Below are 19,100 nucleotides of genomic sequence, written 5' to 3'. Positions count from 1 at the left end.
TGGGTTGCCGTCGCTTGATCCACTCCGTTGACTTGGCTTTGTTCGTCACAGTCAAGTTCCCCGGAACTCTTTCACTGCCCAAGGGATTTCTAAGAAGTCTGATTCTGGCCCCCTTCCTCATCAAACGCTGCTTTAATTTGAGCTTAAGGGACCAATAAGGTGGTGGGGAAGAGGGGGAAGACCCTTGTCTCTGAGTTGGGGGCACCTCTGCCAGTGGACTAGGTGGGCCATCCGTCCTGGGGGAAGATACCCTCTGGTTGAGGATGAGGCGTAAATCCCCGGCTGGGTGTTGGCTGTTAATGCATAACCTCTCCAGTTGGGTCTCCTGACCTCTCCAGATGAGCCCTCCCCGTCTGGACCCTCAGGAGGTTGTTGCTTGGCAACGTCTTGAGAGGTTTCTCCTCTTCTCTTTCAGGAGCTGCCCAACTCTGTCTTTCTGGTAATGGAGGTAAGTCGAGTCGATCCTAATGTACGGCTGGCCTGCCCTTGGCCCGAAGCAGTCAGAAGGGATTTCCCACTTTTTCTTTCCTGGTGTCACCCACCTTGCAGCTTGCCCGGGGGGGCACACGTGTGACAGAGCATGTCACCCCCACACACACGGCAGGAGGAGAGGGGAAAGGAGGCCGTGGGGCAAGAGATCCACCAGTTGTCTTTCACCCTGGTTGATGGATTGGCTTGTGTCCCTTCTCTTCGGGACAAGCGGGGGGGGAGCGTGGAGCCCCTGCAAATCTAATCCGACTTTTCTTTCTTATCTCCTGGACAGTACTGCAACGGGGGAGACCTGGCGGATTATTTACAAGGTAAGGGACTCCTTATAATTCTTGACGGCGAGCTCAAAAGTTGGAGGGTGTAGCATTTCTTTCCTACATGGTGTACATTCAGAGGTGTGCCAAGGGGTATTCTCGGGAGCTCCCAGGATTCTCCAGGCCTGAGAAATGGGGGGGGGATTGAAGTCCAGAGGACCACAGCTTTGCGTGCCTCTAGTGATTGAGGTGAGGAGTGTACTTCTATTTGTGTATTTAATAATCCTATTTTCAAGGCTGCCGGCAGCCAAACATGCAGGGAAAAAAACCCAAAGTCCATTTGCTGTCTGCCGTCGTAATTTTTTTTATTTTTTTTTTATTTATTTTTTTTATTTTATTTTTTTATTATTTTTTTTTGGTGAACGGATTTTTAAAAGAAGGGAAAAGAGTGTAGAACTGGGTCCTTTAAGAGAGCTGACGTTGTTTTCATTTTCTAAGCTCCGGTTCCTTTTAACTATCTTGGAGGAGCTTTTGAGCGGAGGTGGCTGGGGCCAGAGGGAGAGATTGGTCTTCTGGGGATTGTTAGGCTGAGAAGGAACTGCCCATGATGGGTGACCAACATAATAAGCAAGATGACAAATTGCAATTTAAAAAGGCTAATCAGAGAGCTTGGAATGTTCTCAGCTTTCACAAGAGAATTGGGATGATGGGGGTTTTGCGCCCTGTGTTCTCCATATTTCCCTTGTCCGAATGATCCATCCTGGAGATCCTTCCTTTGCTTTCTCTTTCTGTTGGTTACCCTTTTCCTAAACAGTGATCCTCTCACAAACCTGCTTTCCTTACCAGCACCTCTGACTTTTCAAAGCTCTTAAACATGTCAGGTTATTTATGGTATAAATTATGTTGTTAGTCCCAGCTCCAGCAGATCTGTTGAATCTTACTTATTTATTTATTTAGTTACTTATTGACTTGACTTCTATAACCGCCCATCTGGCCACAAGGCCACTCTGGGCGGTCTACAACACAGTGAAACAATAACATTTTAAAAAATAATAGAACATAATGGTTATTCAAAAATCAAACACCAAATTTACTACATATAGTCACAAATACCAAATCAGATAGGATTCGCAGAAGGGCTGATCTTTACTATTTGGTAGCTGATTCAGTCCGCCATCTCTGCTTGAGAAGTTGGATTTAAACTTGTACATCTGTACCTTTGAGGCTGAAGAAAAAGACATAGCAAATGGACACGTCGTTATAATCCAGGTTAATGAAAGCAGCTGTAAGCTTCATTTGGATTCAAGAGGAGAAATTTCTGCAGGGACTTAAAATGGTTTCTTTAGGGTTCATTCAGCCCATGAAAAGCCGCCGTGACGTTAAGCGGATTGGAATTCTGCCTTCCTCCCCTTTCTCAGCCAAAGGGACTCTGAGCGAAGACACGATCCGCGTGTTCCTGCAGCAGATTGCGGCCGCCATGCGGATCCTGCACAGCAAAGGGATCATCCACCGGGACCTCAAGCCCCAGAACATCCTGCTGTCGTACGCGAATCGCAGGAAGTCGAGCATCAGCGGCATACGCGTCAAGATAGGTGGGTGCCTGCCCTTTGTGTTGCGGGGGGCAGCATGGCCGGTTTGGCCACCCGGACCTCTGCGGGAAAGCCATCGCCAGCCAAAATCCTCCCACCGATCCGTCGGCCTTGTTTCCACTGTGTCGTTCTCCATGGCCTGGGTGTGTCCGGAAGCCATTAAGGTTGCGAGCAGAATTACCCTCCCACCCTGAACACAACCGAGCTCCTCTGATTTTGGAAGCTAAGCAGGGTCGGGCTGGGCTGGTACTTAGGGTGGGAGACCGTCTGGGAATAACAGGGGTCTCCAGGTAAAACAAGGGAAGACACCTACCTGGAATCTGAGAGAACCATTGCTCCCAGTCAGCGCTGGCAGTAGTGGGCCCAGTGGGGCCAGCCAGGGTCTGAACATTGACAGAGTAGCTTCCTTCCTACCTCCTGTAACCATCGCAAGGGCTGTACTTTGTGCCGTTTTAGAAGTTTTGGTTTTCTTAGGCATATTCCCAGATTTTTCTGAGTGGGCCTGGGCCCAGCGTGAGAAGTCTTAATGTAAGCTTCCCACACGGCACCCTGTGCACTAATTGGGGGGGGGCTTGTGGGGCCAGAGCCCTTGGCTGCATGCCTTTTCTATTAGCTCATCTTTGTACAGCATGTGGAATACCCCCCACCTTCACTATCTATCTTAAATGCATTTCCTTTCCTTGCGAGGTCATGAACAAGGCAGATTCTGCCCTGGCACGCCCAGAGGGGTAAACCAGGGTTCTTATCTGTCGAATTGGGACTTGTTGCTTTGTCCGAACCCCCCCCCATCCCTACAAATAAACCATGGTTTGTCAGCCTGCTACCAACCACAACTAGAAACCATGGTTTCTCGTTGCTTTACAAAAGCTGGCTTGTGAAAATCGTGTGGCTTGTTGTGATGCTGAAAGTTGCAAACGCTAGACCAGACTCGGGCCACCGCTTGCCGTCTCTGGGTGTTCCTGCTTAATACTACATGGGCACGCAGAGTGTTATGTGAAAGTTGCACCTCGTTTCCCTCTTAACCTTCCAAAGATTTGGTGATTTATGGTTTTTTCTTTTCCCCCTTTTGAACAGCTGACTTTGGATTTGCCCGTTACCTTCAGAGCAACATGATGGCCGCCACCCTCTGCGGCTCCCCCATGTACATGGTGAGTGAGAGGGGGCGAGGTTTGTCCTGCCATGGTCGGGGTTTCGATTAGGAGCACTGAACGCTCGCTGCTCCTGTTTGCCACTTGAAATGCTCAAAGATGTGCTCAGACTACAAGCCCTGACAGTGGACTGGGCAGGGTAGAACCTCTGGGGGGGTTGTCATTGAATACCTGGGGAAACCGCTGTTTTAAGAGGAAGAATAGTTGTGTGTATTGCAAAAAGCCTGTTGTGGTTCCTTCCCTCGTGTTCACAGATGACAATTTTTCGGTGACAGGTGATCTCAGAAAGAGTGTGTAGGATGGTCGCCTCTCTTAAGAGCCATCCCGGGTGGTTGAAGGGGAACACCCCCCCCCCCGGTTTTGATGCCCAGCACATGGTTCACGGACAGTTGTCAGATCAGGGTTTTGCGGGTCTGAGTGACAAAGGACCGTGTACGATGTAAGAGGCTTCCCGTGAGCAGAGTACAGAAGACGGCAGGACCGAGTGAATCAATGCCTTTTGCTTATAAAATGGGCAGTCTTTTCGTTCCTAGGGCTTATGCCCTGTTGTAAAGTTGCATAAGTTTAAAACGCAGTGGGTTCCAAATGTGTCGCAGAACCAGTGAGGGGGGATTAAAGTGGAAGTCGGCAAAAGGGCCGCTCTTTGGTGAGCAGCCTGGCGGCGCTTTGGGTGACCCCCCCCCCTTTTAATGCTCCATCCGCTCACTTTTGGGCCCTTTTCAGGCTCCCGAAGTGATCATGTCACAGCACTACGATGCCAAAGCAGACCTATGGAGCATCGGGACGGTGATCTATCAGTGCCTGGTGGGAAAGCCGCCCTTCCAGGTAAGGGGTCCGCCTTTGACCACCTTCCCTAAACTCACAGAGGAGAGGAGAGAACAGGATGGTTTGAGGGATTACAACCCTCCTTTCTGTGTCAATCTGCTACGATATTCACATAAGTTTTTTTCTGGTTTACCCGTACCAAGCTTTTCCACTTCCGATTTGGGATTTCTGGGGTCTTTTTTTTACAGTGTCTGGTGGTGTCTCTTCCTTCAAATTACCCCAGTTTTGATTTCATGGCACGCCTTTTAGATTAACCCAGACTGCTCTTTCCTCCCCCCGTTTCCCCCTAGTTTTGTCACTGCTTGGTTTCACAGTTTCTAAGGCTTTTTGAAAGGAAGCGTGGTGAACATTGAGCTGGGATCCGACGACCTTCAAAGTTGCCTCTTTTTCTGTTGAGAGGAGGTGGGGGGAGAATACATGAACCAAAAGTTTACCCTCAAAACCTTTCCAAGCCAGCCCTAACGGTGGGGCGTAAGACAGTCAACACTGGATGGGAGAATATTGCTTCCAGTAGCCAGGGGTGGGCGGGTTTGGCATGAGTTCGGTTTCAAGCATGCAAGCTGTGGTTTAACTGGCCTTTCTTCTCTACCCAGTTTCCTAAATTTCCCATGTAAAAATAGGGCGAGATCTGTATTTTGGCTAAGTATCACTTTTAACGGTTCACATTGTCTCCGCTTTTACAGGCCAACAGTCCTCAAGATCTAAGGATGTTCTATGAAAAGAATAGGAACCTAATCCCCAGGTACGTATCCTTCTGTGGCCTCTGGAGGAGTTACAACTCTGCGTCTGTTAAAGAGAAACAGATCCTCTTCATTTGTCTGTTCAGGATATTTCTCTTTTTCCTCTCTTCTTTTTAAAATCTTCTCATTTTAATCCTTTTGTGTTCAGCATCCCTAGGGAAACGTCCACTTATTTGGCTGACCTGCTGTTGGGTTTGCTCCAGCGAAACCAGAAAGATAGAATGGACTTTGGTGAGTAAAGGTTTAAAACTTTCTCTCCCGCCTGGGAGAATGTTCCCTTGGTATTTCTTCCCACACGTTTTGTGGGGACTCCTTGGTTTTTCAGAAGTTACCCCCAACATGGCACCCTCCTGATGTGCTCCCAGGATCCCGCAGCAAACATACTTTGGGATCCGAAGTCTAGTAAATCGAGAGGGAACCATGTTAGGAAAGGCTGCCTTAGAATCGCAGACCCTGGAATGTCAGGGAGAGAGTTAGGCAACGCCGTTTACCCGATCGGTTTCAGCACAGGTCAGGCCGCAGGCTTTTGAGTCACACAGAACTGTTTTTCAGGCGTTCCTTTTCAGAAGCGGTTGACTCCTCACCGTCGTACGACAAAGGAGATAATTCTATAAAGCTAAGAGATTTGGGCCCCAAAGCCAGGCCTCTCCCTGTGGCCCCGCAGTCCTGTTCTATCATTTAGAAATTGTTTGAGAAAACTGAAGAGCGAGGAAGGGGGAAAAAGAGGGAGGGAGGGAAAGGTAGCAAAATACGGGCGCTGCTTTGATGAATCATACAAATCATGTGTCATTCTTGGCTCGCTGTCTTCCTTGCCCACCACCCAGATGATCCAGTGGATCTCGCCCCTCCGAAGCAGGGATTTGGAGGTGGAGGCTCTTGGCTGCATCCTCCGAACGCATGGCAGTTGAGACTTTTACAGCCTTTTTGTATATGAGGTTTCTGCGTTGTTTTCAAAGCGAACAGTTGTCGATAAACTAGTATGCCATGAATCCATAAGATTTATTTATTCATTAAATTTAGGTCTTTCCGTTCCTCGGTTTGACTCAAGATATGGGCAGCTGCCTTGGATCTCCTGAGCCCATAAAAGTTAGCAAAGAAATACAGAAATAAAATCGATGGTGCTGATGCGGCCTGGGCAGGGTGTCCCCGGGGGACACAGCGAAGTAAGGGGGATGGCAAAGGTTCACAGATTATGCTACCTTTCTTCTGCTTGGAGGCCTTGGTGTTAGGTACCTGGAGGGGCTCCGGATCAGGCCCTTGGGGAGTCTCCATTCAAAGGATCTCAGCAGAACGGAGAACTAGTTCCCTCTCACGCTCAAACCTGAGTCTAACCTGTGGCTTAAGGATGATCAGCTTTTGACAGATCTGCCACAGAACCAGCCCCCATCCTTGCTTGTGTTTTCCTGCCCAAGGGAAGAAAAGGCAAAAGCTACAAGGCTCCCCAACAATCCAGTTTCAAGAATCTGGGTTTTGGGATTACAAAGCCCAGAGGGCCCCAGCTGTCGGGCTGCTGGGTGTTTTAGTCCAGAGAAGTAAGCTGAGCTGTGCAGATGGGTGGCTTCCAGGGTCAGCTTTTGGGTCTTGGATGGCCCGTTCGCCCCAGCAGGCGGAAGGAATGTTTTGAGGTCTGCAATCTGATGCTGGAAACCTGTGATTAAATCTAGATCGACTCCTTGATGGCCATTGGTTTCTGCATCTTTCGGCATGCGGCGGCTTAATGAGGAACGGGAGGAGGTGGGAAGGCTGTCCTGCTGTGTGGGCAGGTTTTTCCCCCCTCCTGGCTGAGCTTGTTGGCGTTTGGATTGTTTCCCCTGGGGAAAAGCCATAGATGAAGCATTTCCGGTTTTAGGGGTTGAGTGGTAAACAGCGTGATCCGTTATATAATCCCGGACTTCTTAGGAACCAGGTAGCACCAAAAGGCCAGCCCACGCATCACGCACGTGGTGATGTCAAAACCACAAACAAGTCTGTAAATCAGATTCCTGTTGTTTAATGGTTTTTTAAAAAACATACACGCACACCTAACCCAGCAGGAGAGCGGCTGCTCTGAAAATAGCCGGCTGATCTATTTATAGCATTTTCCCATCTAACGTTTGTTGGCTTGGCCCTCTCTGGTGGGAAGGTTTTTCAAGCAAAAGGCTGCTCCGGACGGCTCAGGTTTTGATCCATCAGTGACGCGGGGCAGCTGCTTGCCAAAAGGGTGGGGGTAAAGGAAAAGTAACCTCCGTCATTTGGCTTTGTGCCCCTCCCGGAGAAGGCTGGGCTTGTTTTCTCTCTCCCCCCCCCCCCCCCCGCATTTCGGTCATGTGAGTTTTGGATCTCTCAGCCAAGTGCCTGCACACAGATTCAAGAAATAACAGTGGTGCCGTGCAGGCTCTCTGTCCGGAAGGACTTCCAAGCAGAAATAAAATACCGAATGTTGGGCTGCAGGAGGTCAGGCTCTTGAGTTTTGTCCACAACATGTGTGCTAACATTAAAATAGATTTTTTTTTGTTAGCTTAGTTTTGTTTTTTTGCTTCATTCCCCCTGCTTGTACACCAGCAGTGTAGGTTTGCTGGAAACATTTGAAACAGAGCACAAACGCCTACTCATTTTAGGTGCGTTGAGATTTAAAGACCTTGGGAAATGCTGACATGTTCCTTTTTGGTAAAGCGGTCAAGTGCAAATGTTACACTGTGTTGTTGTCTGCATTTGTCCTTTCACTTTCTTCTCCTGACGTCGCAGGAGTCAGCTCTAGTAACGTTTCATATTTATGCTGGGTTTTAGTCTCCATTTCTGGTTGCTAAGGAAGGTTTGTAAAGAGTTGTCTTTATTTTAGAAGTTGAAAGTTGTCCACTGAACAGTGGAACCCTGGGGATTTTTTACCTGTTTGGTCAAATTTCCAGCAGTAAATTCTCTACCTCCCATCTTTGGTGTATGCACATAAATGTTAGCAGCACAAATGTGAGTGAATTCAGAAGAAACTTGATTCCTTGCAGTTGAATCTCCAGCAGGCTGTCTTCCCTCCTTTTTTGGCAACGGATGGCAGCTGCAGGCCCTGAAATTCCATTTATGTTTCTGAGCTGGCCCCATCCTTGCTGTCCTTCCAAAAGCCGACGAAGACCTTTCTCTTTAGACAGGCATTCCCTGAACAACTGTCTGTCTGAGAGAGGTTTTTGAATGGGTTGTTGTTGTGCCTTCTTGCTTTGAATCTGTTTTTGAGGTTGATTTTGTTTACCGTTTTTAATGTGGTGTGTGTTTGATTCTTTTGAATATTTGTATATTTCCCATTTTTAGCTTTGTCTTTTAATGATGCAATCCGCCTTGGGTCCTTTCAAAGGAAAAAGGATTAGGGTGAAAATATTTTGAAAGGAGGAAATAAACAACCCGCCCTGGTTTCTACTGCTTTATGGAACCAGCTCTGGGTGTGCTTTGAATAAAGGTTTATATAGCTGTGCTGGGTTGTTGCTGTTTTTTAAATGGGCTGATAGAAATAGATCTTAGGGCATCAGGAAACAAGCTCACCCGCTCAGAGGCCGCCCGGCCACTCCGTTGTCATCATAGCAGCTTCTTGAGATTCCAAGTGAAATGCGGTAAGGGGCATATGGTCCCTCTGGGGCCGTCTTTTCACGATTTCTGTCTGGAGATGCTCTCTTTCCGGAAGGGCATGGTTTCCTTTCTGACTTCACAGGCAAAAAATAACTTCAGGTAGAGAAGATGTAGTGGAGCAGGCTCCTGTTTTTCTGCTCTTCTCACTCCTTTTATGAGAGGCCGTGTGGATGTTGTAGGGGTTGGTCTCCCTGATCAGCTACCCTCTCTTCAACGGGCTCAGGCTGGCAGATCCCAGCGATCGCTTCCTATCTTCTCACAATAGCCTTGCCCAATATGGCACATTTGGAGAGAGAGGGAGGGAGGACCGGGTGGTGTGTGTGTGTTTATGTGTGCAAGGCCCATTTTTAATCGTTCCCTGAGTCATTTGCCAGCTGTATTCTGGGTTTCCTGCAGTGTGTTGAGAGCCATGGATGTGACGCCTCCCCTCCGGTTCTGTCCTCTCAACAACAACAACCTTGAAAGGTAGACCAGGCTATAGTGGAGACGTGTGCGATGGGTCCGGAGGCCATCCTGGGAGCTGCGTGGCTCAGTGGAGTCTTCCACCTGGGATGAGCCAGCCAGCTGGCCTAGTGGTGTGGTTAAGGCATGTTAAGACTAGGATCCAGAAGACCTGGGCTCCCATTCTGAGAACAGCCCATCGTAAAGAAAGGCCTCCGCCAGTCCTTGGCAGGGATTCGGTGCTCCTCCTTGTGGCTTGTCCTACGAAGACGGAGGGGCATGGCTGGCGTCCCTCGGGACGACCGTGAACACGCTCCCTCTTTGCTCCTGCCGGCGGTTCTCTGGGGCCCTGGGCGGTACGTCCCGTACGCGAGAGAGAAGACCGAGGGGTTTACAAGTTGCAGGACATGGTGTTCCGACCGGGGACAGCAGAACCCCTCCTCCTTGGTGGCTTGATTCCCCCCCCCCCCCCCGCAACCAGCTGAAAAGCTCTCCAGGGTCTGAGCTTCATAGCTGCGAAGTCTTGCGGAGGACCTGGGCTCCTGTTTGCTTTGAGCTTCGGGTAGGAACATCCCGGTCTGGCAGCTTCTCTGTTGATCGTCCGTCTCCCGGCTTCGTCAGCACTTTAGCCCCGTGTGTACAAACAGAAAGTCCCATCAGGAGGGGCGGCTCTGGGAGGGAATTCCTCCCTTGTGGCCCCTCCTGCTGCCACAAACACAACACACACCTGGCCTCGTGTTTCTCAAAGTGGATTTCATTAACCTTTTCTTTTAAACTGCTCCCCGCCTTGCGATCCAGTAGGTCAGGGTCGAAAGGTTGTGGCTGTTTGCTCACAAACACAGCTGCAGGCGTGGGGGGGGGGAGAGAACTCCCCGTCTGCAGGCCAGGGAGGGTTGTTTTGGGAGCCAGCCAGAAAAGTATGGAAAAGGGGACCTTTCCTGCCGAATTCCTCCCAGAGATGTCCGTGTTGATTCTGAAATTTCAAAAGGCTAAAGACCGAAGAGTTTTCAGCCGCCACTGCGTTGGTCGCCTTCTCGGTATGGCCACGGCCCTCCGGCTCTCGTCCTCAAGCACCCCATCGGGACACGTCCAGTTTCTGTGTGACTCAAAAAGCCCTTCAGGAAAAGGCAGGCAGGGTGGCCAGGAGTGCCTTCGCGTGCCCTGACGTGGCAGCCGGCATTTGTGCTCTTGACCGTGGAAATGAAAGTGCTGCCAGGACCTCGTGGGCATTTCTCACAAAGAGGGAAGCGTTTCATTTAAGACAGCCGGCGCTTCCCAAACCGCCGACTGAAGGAAATGGACTTTCAAGTATCCGTCTTTGGTCTTTTCACTTAGCTCCGGTCTTTAAAATGATGGATGGTTCCTCTCTTCCCAAGCTGAATGCCAGCTCCTGCCCTTGGAACAAACCTGTGGCAAGATCTTCGAGGCCTCGGCGAAGTGGGGTGGGTGCCCATCCGCCCACCTGTGCGTTTGCGTGTGTGGATCGGCACCCACCCCACTTTGCCCAGCCCCTTCCTCCGCCTGACAGCTCCTTCCTGGTCCCCCTTTTACGGCTAACCTGGCTTGTTCTTCCCCTTCCTGTCTTCCAGATGCCTTCTTCAACCACCCATTCCTTGATCAGGTTTCAACCGTCAAGAAGTGTAAGTGGGCTGTCTCCCCCCCCAATCCCCCCCCCCCCCCGGCATGTATTTCCTCTCCTGCTTGCTTCCTTGAGAAGAATCGGCCTCGGGCATTCTCAAAGGGCAATTCAGACCCGCATGGTCCCCCCCCCCCCGTGGATCTCCTAGCCCTCACGTTGGAGACGCTCTGTGGTTTACGTGGCCCTGCCCAACCCGCTTCTGTGGCTTCCTTCCACCTTTTATGGGATATAAAGATGCCCCAATGTCTTGCGTCCGCCACCGCTTGGGTGTTTCCGGGGGGGGGGGAACAGACCCCAGGCAGGTGCTCCCTAACACGGGCTTTAAGAAATGTGTCCTTTGGGTGAACCGCACTTTCCTTACCTTGTTTTCCAACCCCCCTCTTTTCTCCAGCTTGTCCTGTGCCCGTGCCGGCCTACACTGGCTCCGTGTCTGGCAGCTGCTGTGGCAGTTCTCCCTCCTGCCACTTTGCCTCTCCCCCTGTAAGTGCCGTTCCGTTCCGGGTTGGGAAGCGAAGAGGTTGGGGATGGGATGGGGGGGGGGGAATTTTGGCCTCTCAGGATAAAGTTCTGGCCGCTTCTGTGTCTTGCAAACCCTTGCCCACCCATCCCGCCAGGCTTGAGGATGAACATTGGCTCTCCTTGGCACGGGTTGGATTCCACTTCCCAGTCACCCCAGCCAGCAGGGCAAGCAGGAAAGAAACCTGAGAGTTGCAGTTTGTTAAACCACTATGTTTCTAGTCCTTAAGAGGCATGGTGTGAAATCTTTAAGGGGAAATGGTAGACTAATTCCAAAGACAGAGAGACAAAGATAGGAAAGAACACTCAGGGATGAAGCTTTGGATGGGCAGAATCAGGTGGGTGCAAAGATGGGCTTCCCATTCTCTCTCTCCCCCCCCCCCCAGAGGAGACAGAAGCACTGCAGAGTTAAAATCTTTAATTTTTTTTTCTTTCTGGCATTGGAGGGGTTTGCACCCCTTGTCTACACCTATGTGTACCTATAGAACAATAAAATGAGAGCAAACCTACGAAGTTTGGGAATAAAGTGGGGTGAAAATGTGTTAAATAAGTAAATTAATAAGTAAAACAACCAGTCCAGGCAAAAATGCATCCGTGTGAAAAAACAGATGGTTCCGCGAAACAGAGCAGGCTGATAGAGGCAAATCCCTTCAATAAGGTCTGCCTTCCAACACCTCTTGAGAAAGATGTCTTTTCAGCCGTCTCTGAAAACCGGGGGGGGGGGGGGGGGCGGAAGCGTAGCTGCACCGGGAGGGTGACCCAGAGGGACAGCACCACCACTGACCCAGCCCGACCTCTTGTGGTGTTCTGGCTCCTTCGGCATGGCCACCTGGAGGAGCATCGCCTGGGAGGATCTGGGTGGCCCCGGGGGACAACCTTGACGAGAGACGGTCTCTCTCGCTCTCTCTCTCCTGCTCTTGCTTCTCTCTCGCTTCCCGTCAGCCCTCCCTCACATTTGCGATCCGAAAGCAGGCAGAATGCAGCCGGCAGGCTGCCGCTGGCATCCTGACCCCATCCTCCTCCCGACCCCCCCCCCAAATCTTCCGGACGCTGATCCCCTCCTCTTCCTTTGCTCTCCAGTCTCTCCCGGACATGCCGCCCCTTCCCGAGGACACCCTTTCGTCCCCTCCGCTGGGGCCACCGAACTACCTGCAGGTCTCGAAGGACTCGGCCAGCACCAGCAGCAAAAACTCCTCCTGCGACGCGGAGGACTTCGTCCTGGTGCCCCACAACATCGCCACCGACCCATCCTGTAAGCCCCTTGCACCCCGAGGCCCTCCTGCCTCTGGAGCTGCTGCTGCTGCGCGGTGGTCCAAAATTCGGGGACTTCCAGAACCATGTGGCTGCCCCCTCAGTGAAATGCCACAGAGACAGCCCTCTGGGTTGTCTGCATTTAAAAATATTTTTTAAAAAAGAAGGGGGGGTTTCTGCCTTCAGGCAGAGAGACAACAGTGAAGGGGGCTGGTCTAGGTTACCTGTGGGCTGGGAGCTTCAGAGCCCTCCTTGGGAAGCTCCTCTTAAATTTTGGATTTTTTCCCAGGGGATAAACAAACAAACAAACAAAGGAAAAGCAAAGAAACCTCTAAAACAGCTTGGAAAACACGGTTGGCACCAAACGAGGCCTTCCTTGTTTCAAAATTAAAGAGAAGAAAACGGGAAAATTAAAGAGCATTTCCCTTTCATCTTCTCGTCCTGAGACAGACTTAACCATCACAGCTACCTCTTCAGAAGATGTTTGTCTTGACAGGCAGAGAACGTTTTTTTTAATAGAGGATTTTAATTTTGGTCAGGAGTGTTTAACAGGAGACATAACCTCGGACTCCCTGCTCTTCTAGCCTGGGGTGTACACGTTTAATTGCATTAATTTACATGCCCGTCTTTTCTGCCTTAATGATGCCAGTTTTGCGCTAATGCGAATTAGGTATTACAGATTATCCACCTTGCGGTGGGGAGCTTTCAAGGAATATTTCTTGCACTTGATCGTGAAGCTTTTATCACATGTATATAATGTGTTTCTCTGGGGAGAGGGAAGCCTTTCCCCGGAGAAAAAACTTGTGCCGTTCTGCTTTTGCAGCCTCTGTCGCTCTTGTGGATTCTCTGGGCTAACCCTTTTGTCTTGTGGGGTGTCTTCTTTTTTTGTGGCACAGATGACATGCCTTTGGCGACAGCCGGGCGGCGGGCCTCGAGCGAGTTCCTGATCTGCGGAGGGTAAGCGTGACGGGTTTTAAGTCCCGCTGTCAGAAAACGCAGCGACACTGAAACCAGTGCTGTCGGGGCACCCTTTCGGGGTGGTGGGCTTGAGACTTCTTAAAACCGTGCCTCCTTTCGATAACCGGGGGGGGGGAACACACCTTGGCGCACACTCCCCTCTTCTGACCTGCCTCCCCCTGGGAATTTTATGTGAAATTAGAACTACGCCGGGAAGGGCCCAGCGTGATGGACCAAGCCCTCCCTGTACTTGATGTAAGGCCACGGCAGGAAGTATTAAAAGGTCTCGGGGACCAGAGGCGCAGAGGACTTGTCGAGGGCCGCCCACAGGGGAAGGGAGGTCCTCTGCCAGCATCCACAGGCTCTGTGCTGCTGCAGGGTCATCTATGGAGATAAAAGATCCAGGAGAAATAAGAGGTGGAGCGCTGTGTTCGAAGTAACCCAAGCACTAAGAAAGCCCCCCCTGGTTGTTCAGGAATGGTACCGTATTTTTTTGCACCATAAGACGCACTTTTCCCCCACAAAACAGGGGAATAGAAAGCCTGTGCGTCTTATGGAGCGAAGAAAACAGATTATATTTCCCTGTTTTCTTCTCCTAAAAATTGGTGTGTCTTATGGAAAGGTGCGTCTTATGGCGCGAAAAATACGGTAGTTTTTGCGTGTTCATCCTCACTGCAAGGCGGATGCCTGAAATGGGGTGAAACTTGATGGACAAGTTTCAAAAAAAAAAAAGAGATTCTGCCAGATGTTTGGGGAGCGGGGGGAGGCTTAACCCACCCATCTGCTGTCGTTCCCCCCTTTCCCTTAACTGCTCTGTGTCACCTTTAACAGACCATCTCCGTTAGCGATTTCGGGGAGCTCTGGCGTTTTTCAGAAGCCTTCCTCAAACTCCTCCAGAAGTAGCTCTTCTGGTTCAGCCGACAGGTGTGTCTCTGCTCCCCCCCGCCCCGCCCCCTGCGGCGGTTCCCCTGCTCTCTGTCCCCTTTCCTATCCTTTTAGCGATTTTTACCCTGCTGGGGTCGTGGGCTGTTGTCTGCCTTCTCCCCTGCCTCCCCCTTAACACACACACTTTATACAGTCTTGCACGAGATGTGTCCTGCGTTTATTTAGTGGCTGTTCTGCTCTCCTGCCTTCTTTTGCGGGGGGGTGGGGGTGGAGGTAGGGTTGAATCTGTGCCCTTCCCCAAATGTTGCTGGACTCCAGTTCTCACCAGCTCCGGCCCATCGTGGTTAGAGAGTGCGGGAACGAGTCCCGAAGACACAGCAATAGCCTGCTTAATCCTCAGGATGCATTTCGAGAAAATGGGGTGCTAACGAAATCAGCACTAAATGGGCTCATTTTAACATGTCTTTGTTAAAAAGGCCCCACCTTTTCTTTAAAGACGAGCTTAGCAGTTCGTTTAAAATCCTGTTCCTCTGTGTTTCAAGAATTCAAGGTGTCAAGAAGAGAGCCATGACAACAGAGGGATGCAAGAACTTAAAGATCTGATATTTCTTTATTTAGTAGTGTCTTTACTCTTCTGTCTGAAACCTTCCTAAATTGATTTACAGTGGTGCCTCGCGCAACGGTCGCTCCGTAGAGCGACGAATCCGCGCAACGATGCGGTTTTTTCGATCACATTAGCGATCGCAAAACGGCACCTAGATAGGGAAAATTCACAGAGCGAAGGTCGGTAAGCGGTTCGCTTACCGACCTTCGCTTTGCGACCCGCCGATCAGCTGTTCCGTGGCTTCAAAATGGCCGCCGGAACAGCCGAAAGGGCCGGGCACAGCGTTTTCGCGCCCTTGGTAAGCAAGGGGAGGGCGCGAAAACGCTGCCGGAACAGCTGAAATGGCCATTTTGGACCCGCCGGACAGCTGATCGCAGCGTTTTCGCACCCTCGTTCAGCGAGGGGAGGGCGCGAAAATGGCTGCCGGCCATCCCGGAACATCGCACAACGGTGAGTATTCGGCCAAATTGGAACGCATTAAACCATGTTTAATGCCTTCCAATGGCTTTTTACTTTCCGTTGAGCGATGTTTCACACAGCGAGGGTTAATCCGGAACGGATTAACCTCGCTGTGCGAGGCACCACTGTATGTATAATCAGGTTTGGGTTTTTTTGTTTTAGAGGAAAGCATTGTACAGAGGACATTGTACAGAGCCCATACCTGGTGGGCTTAAATCTGGGAATTTGTCCTCATAGTCCTGGTGCTCTCCCACCCAAATACCTCAGCATTAGGGGCAAAAAGAAATACATATTTTTTTCTCATATTCTCTACTCAAGGGCTTCCCAGAAGCATCCGCTGGATTCTTGTTGGTTACCAGGAAACTCAGACCAGGGAGACCCACCTCTGCCTGATCCAACAGGCTTGTGCGGGTCAATTTTTGCATCGGGTTGCCTCCCTTTGTAACAAAGACTTTTGGGGATTTCCGTTTGATCCTCCTCATCTTTGAACTGCAAAGCTGGACGGGTCCCTGTAGATCATCAATTCCAGTCGTAGCTTGCAACTCTTGAGCGGATCATTTACGAAAGTAGGAGAGAAGCTCTCCTTTATCCCCTGAAATGCCACTGAGTTTGCCCAGCTATTCTCGAGGACTCCGGGCTTTTAGACCTTTGAGGAGGTAGCAGCTCAGTCCCCACCCCACCCCGTCTCCCGCCAGACCTCAGGTGTTCAGTTCTAGCTGGTTTGCCCTCTGCCACTGGTGGGAGGATCGATTACATAAACTGCTTTTTTTTGCCCAGCCCATCCAGCCTCCTTCTATGCGAGTCTCCAGCCTTGGAGCCTTGAACAAATAAACACTCCCGTTCAGACCTAGCCGTCCTTGGCCCTGAACTTCCTGTTCTTTCTCTCTCCCAGGGGGTGGGTTTTCCTAGAATCTGTTCTGTTTTGAAACGCTTCCGGTCATGGGGCGGGAAATGCTTTTCCCTCCTGCGGCTGGATTGATTTTTCCAGGGCGCCTTCGGCTGGTTTAGTGCCAGCCCCCGAGATCACTCTTTTCTCACAGACCCAGGCTCGTCTGCTGGGGAGTCTGCCGATCTGCTTCTCCTCGCTCCCGGGGGGGGGGGGGTTCGTGAACTCCCAGCGATGGTGCAGGTCGACTATACGTTTGTCTGCCCCCCCTTCCCCTCCCCTCCCGTTGCCTCCCCCCTGCAGGCAGTGCCAGCCCTCGGTCTCTCCCCGCAGCGAGACGGCCCCCATCCCGGTGCCCACGCAGAGACGCAACTACCAGCGGATCGAACAGAACCTGACCTCAGCCGCCGCCAGCGCCAGCCCCGGAACGAACCCCCACGGCTCCCCGAGGTAAGGTCCTTCCCCAGACCCGCTCCTGGCTCCGGTGGAGGCCCCTGGGATGGGAAGGTTTGGAAAGGCTGCTTTTCCAGAGAGCACTCCTAGGTTTGTCTCTTTATCCCTTACCCATTGGCTTACAGGTTTGGAAAAGGTTGATTTCTCAGGCAGGGACAGACGAGGACACGGTGCGTTCCCTTCAAAATAAAGTTATTTGCCAGTTCACAGAAACCGTGGTTGAAAGGTTGCTTTTGGGAAGGGGAGAAGGGATTAGAAATCTTCTGCGTTTCCGTCTCGTGCCCCTTTCCTGTTAGTTCAGAAAAGTTCTTTTGTAAGGATAGAATAATTACGCCCATGGATCATTTTTAGAGGAACTGGGTTTTGTTCGGTGGAGCTTGTGAAAGAGGTAGCAGGGCCACAGCTGGGCCAAAAGGGAACAAATGGTGTAGACAGATACGGAATTCTTAAAATTTCTCCAGAACTTGGAAGTGTTAAATTTTTGGACTACATATCCCCGTCATCCCCCCCCCCGTCAAGAGTTGGCTGGAGGATTATGGGAGGTGCAGTCCAAAAAAAACATGAAGATGTTTCTAGCCTGCCGTTCCCTCGGTGGCCGGAAGGTGGTGGTGTGTTTCTGTTTTTTGTTTAATCTCACCACAGCAGTCCTTTGTGATATTTCAGGTTGGGAGAGAAAAACTGGCCAGAGGTCCCCTAGTGAGCCCCATGACTGCCTGGGGATTTGAAGCCGGGTCTCCCCAGCCCTCATCCGGCACTGTAGCCATCCAAGGTGGCTCTCTGTGGGTTGGACGAGTCCTTTCAGAGCGGGCGCAGACAGGGGCGGCCTCTTAACAGGTCATCGGACTTTACAGAAAGGGACTAAACGTACGGAGTAATCCGGTAAGGGCGGAAGCGCCCACACTGTTCTCATCAATCGTGCTGTGAAGCGGTGGGTTCGAACTCTGCGCTGAGCTTCCCAGCCTGAAAGCGAGGATTTTTTCCTCCCTCACTGGGCGGCTCAGCCCCCTTCGTGGGCACAGCGTCTCCTGGAACGGCTCCTCTTCTCGGTCGTGCTTCCAGGTCCCCCGCCGTGAGGCGCTCCAGTACCAGCCCCTTGGGCTTCCCGAAGACCGGCTCCTCTTCTCCGGTGCCAGCTGAGACGGCGCAGGGCATGGGGCGCCGGCTGTCCACGGGGTCTTCGAGGCCGTATTCCCCTTCGCCACTAGGTAAAGTCAGCTCGGAAAGGGGGAGGTTCTGGCAATGTCTCTCGGGCAAGGTGCCTTTCAAGGATGCCCGAGATGTATTTGTCCTACCGGATGCTCCCTTCAGGAAGAAAAATAATCCCGTATTCTTCTCTCCTCTCTTTCTCTCTTGCCTCCCCCCAACTGGCAGCTGGCATCATACCTGAGCAGCTCGGGCACTGCTGTTGCGGGCAGCGGCAAGGCCATGAATCCAGGAGCCGGAACTCCTCAGGTGAGGGATGAGATGCCTTGACCTGTTTTTTAGTGCATGGAACTGGAAGAGCGCACCAGAAAAGCCCAGCCTTCCATGTGTATCCCCAGAGATAACAGGGCAAGCTTTTGAGCCTCGTCCCACCAACCAGCGCCTCGGTAACCCTTTTCAAGAGGCTTTGGAGCAAAGTCTGGGCTCAGGGGGACCCTTCTCTGTCCCTCAGCCCCTCCGTAGACTAGTTTGAAGGAAACCTGGGTTGCGTCTCGGGTTGTGCGCTTGATTGCGTTTTGTCACAATTGCCACTAGAGGTGTGCAGATTTTTTTGGTAGCCGCACGCAGAGAAGCCCCCCCTCCTCCACCTTTGTACCCAGCGTCAAAATGGAAAGTAACTGTAACCGCATTCTGGATGTTGACAACAGAAGCTCCCTGCTTTCCTTTTTTTCCCATGCAGGGGGGCGGCTGTTTCCGTTTGATTCTTTTCTACGAAGGGCTTCGGTCTGGTGGTTTCGAATTGTATCGCGTGCGCGTGTGAAAATCTGTGCCGCGGATTGGTTTTTTACCCGGAGCGATGAAGCAAAAAAAAATTGCCTCTCCTCCTTTCAGGCCCCCCGGCTGCCCCCCAGTCCCAGTCCCCGCAGTCCCTGCTGATGGCGGGGGCCCAGCTCCAGAACACCCCGACGACCCTGACGGACATCTATCAGAACAAGCAGAAGCTTCTCCGGAAGCAGCACTCGGACCCCGTCTGCCCTTCTTACGCCGGCTACAGCTACAGCCACTCCCCGCAGCCCCCGCGGCCGGTCAGCCTGGGCACCTCGCCCACCAAGCACCCGGGCACCTCGCCCCGCGGCTCGGACTGGCTCTTCAAAACCCCTCTGCCCACCATCATTGGCTCCCCGACAAAGGTGGGCGCCGGGAAGACGGTTCTTCTGCAGGGGGGGAAAGAGG

General features: G+C 51.6%; 1 protein-coding gene across 2 annotated transcripts in view; it reads left to right on the top strand.

The window, feature by feature from the left end:
* ULK2 (unc-51 like autophagy activating kinase 2) overlaps positions 1 to 19,100 on the top strand; it is a 41,816-nt gene that overhangs the window by 14,613 nt on the left and 8,103 nt on the right. The window contains exons 4-19 of one of the 2 annotated variants that reach the window (XM_020809042.3): positions 416 to 448; positions 764 to 800; positions 2,162 to 2,335; positions 3,407 to 3,480; positions 4,204 to 4,305; positions 4,989 to 5,047; positions 5,194 to 5,276; positions 10,664 to 10,714; positions 11,105 to 11,193; positions 12,310 to 12,481; positions 13,377 to 13,437; positions 14,269 to 14,361; positions 16,575 to 16,721; positions 17,784 to 17,929; positions 18,096 to 18,176; positions 18,759 to 19,057. In XM_020809042.3, coding sequence (XP_020664701.3) covers positions 416 to 448; positions 764 to 800; positions 2,162 to 2,335; positions 3,407 to 3,480; positions 4,204 to 4,305; positions 4,989 to 5,047; positions 5,194 to 5,276; positions 10,664 to 10,714; positions 11,105 to 11,193; positions 12,310 to 12,481; positions 13,377 to 13,437; positions 14,269 to 14,361; positions 16,575 to 16,721; positions 17,784 to 17,929; positions 18,096 to 18,176; positions 18,759 to 19,057 — 1,701 coding nt within the window. The remainder of the gene's footprint in view (positions 1 to 415; positions 449 to 763; positions 801 to 2,161; positions 2,336 to 3,406; positions 3,481 to 4,203; positions 4,306 to 4,988; positions 5,048 to 5,193; positions 5,277 to 10,663; positions 10,715 to 11,104; positions 11,194 to 12,309; positions 12,482 to 13,376; positions 13,438 to 14,268; positions 14,362 to 16,574; positions 16,722 to 17,783; positions 17,930 to 18,095; positions 18,177 to 18,758; positions 19,058 to 19,100) is intronic. The other variant, XM_020809043.3, reaches the window with a different exon arrangement.

The sequence above is a fragment of the Pogona vitticeps genome, chromosome 7 (assembly GCF_051106095.1).
Source record: "Pogona vitticeps strain Pit_001003342236 chromosome 7, PviZW2.1, whole genome shotgun sequence".
Classification (NCBI taxonomy): domain Eukaryota; kingdom Metazoa; phylum Chordata; class Lepidosauria; order Squamata; family Agamidae; genus Pogona; species Pogona vitticeps.
The sequence above is the reverse complement of the archived record's forward strand: the minus strand, read 5'-3'. Positions and strand labels throughout refer to the sequence as shown.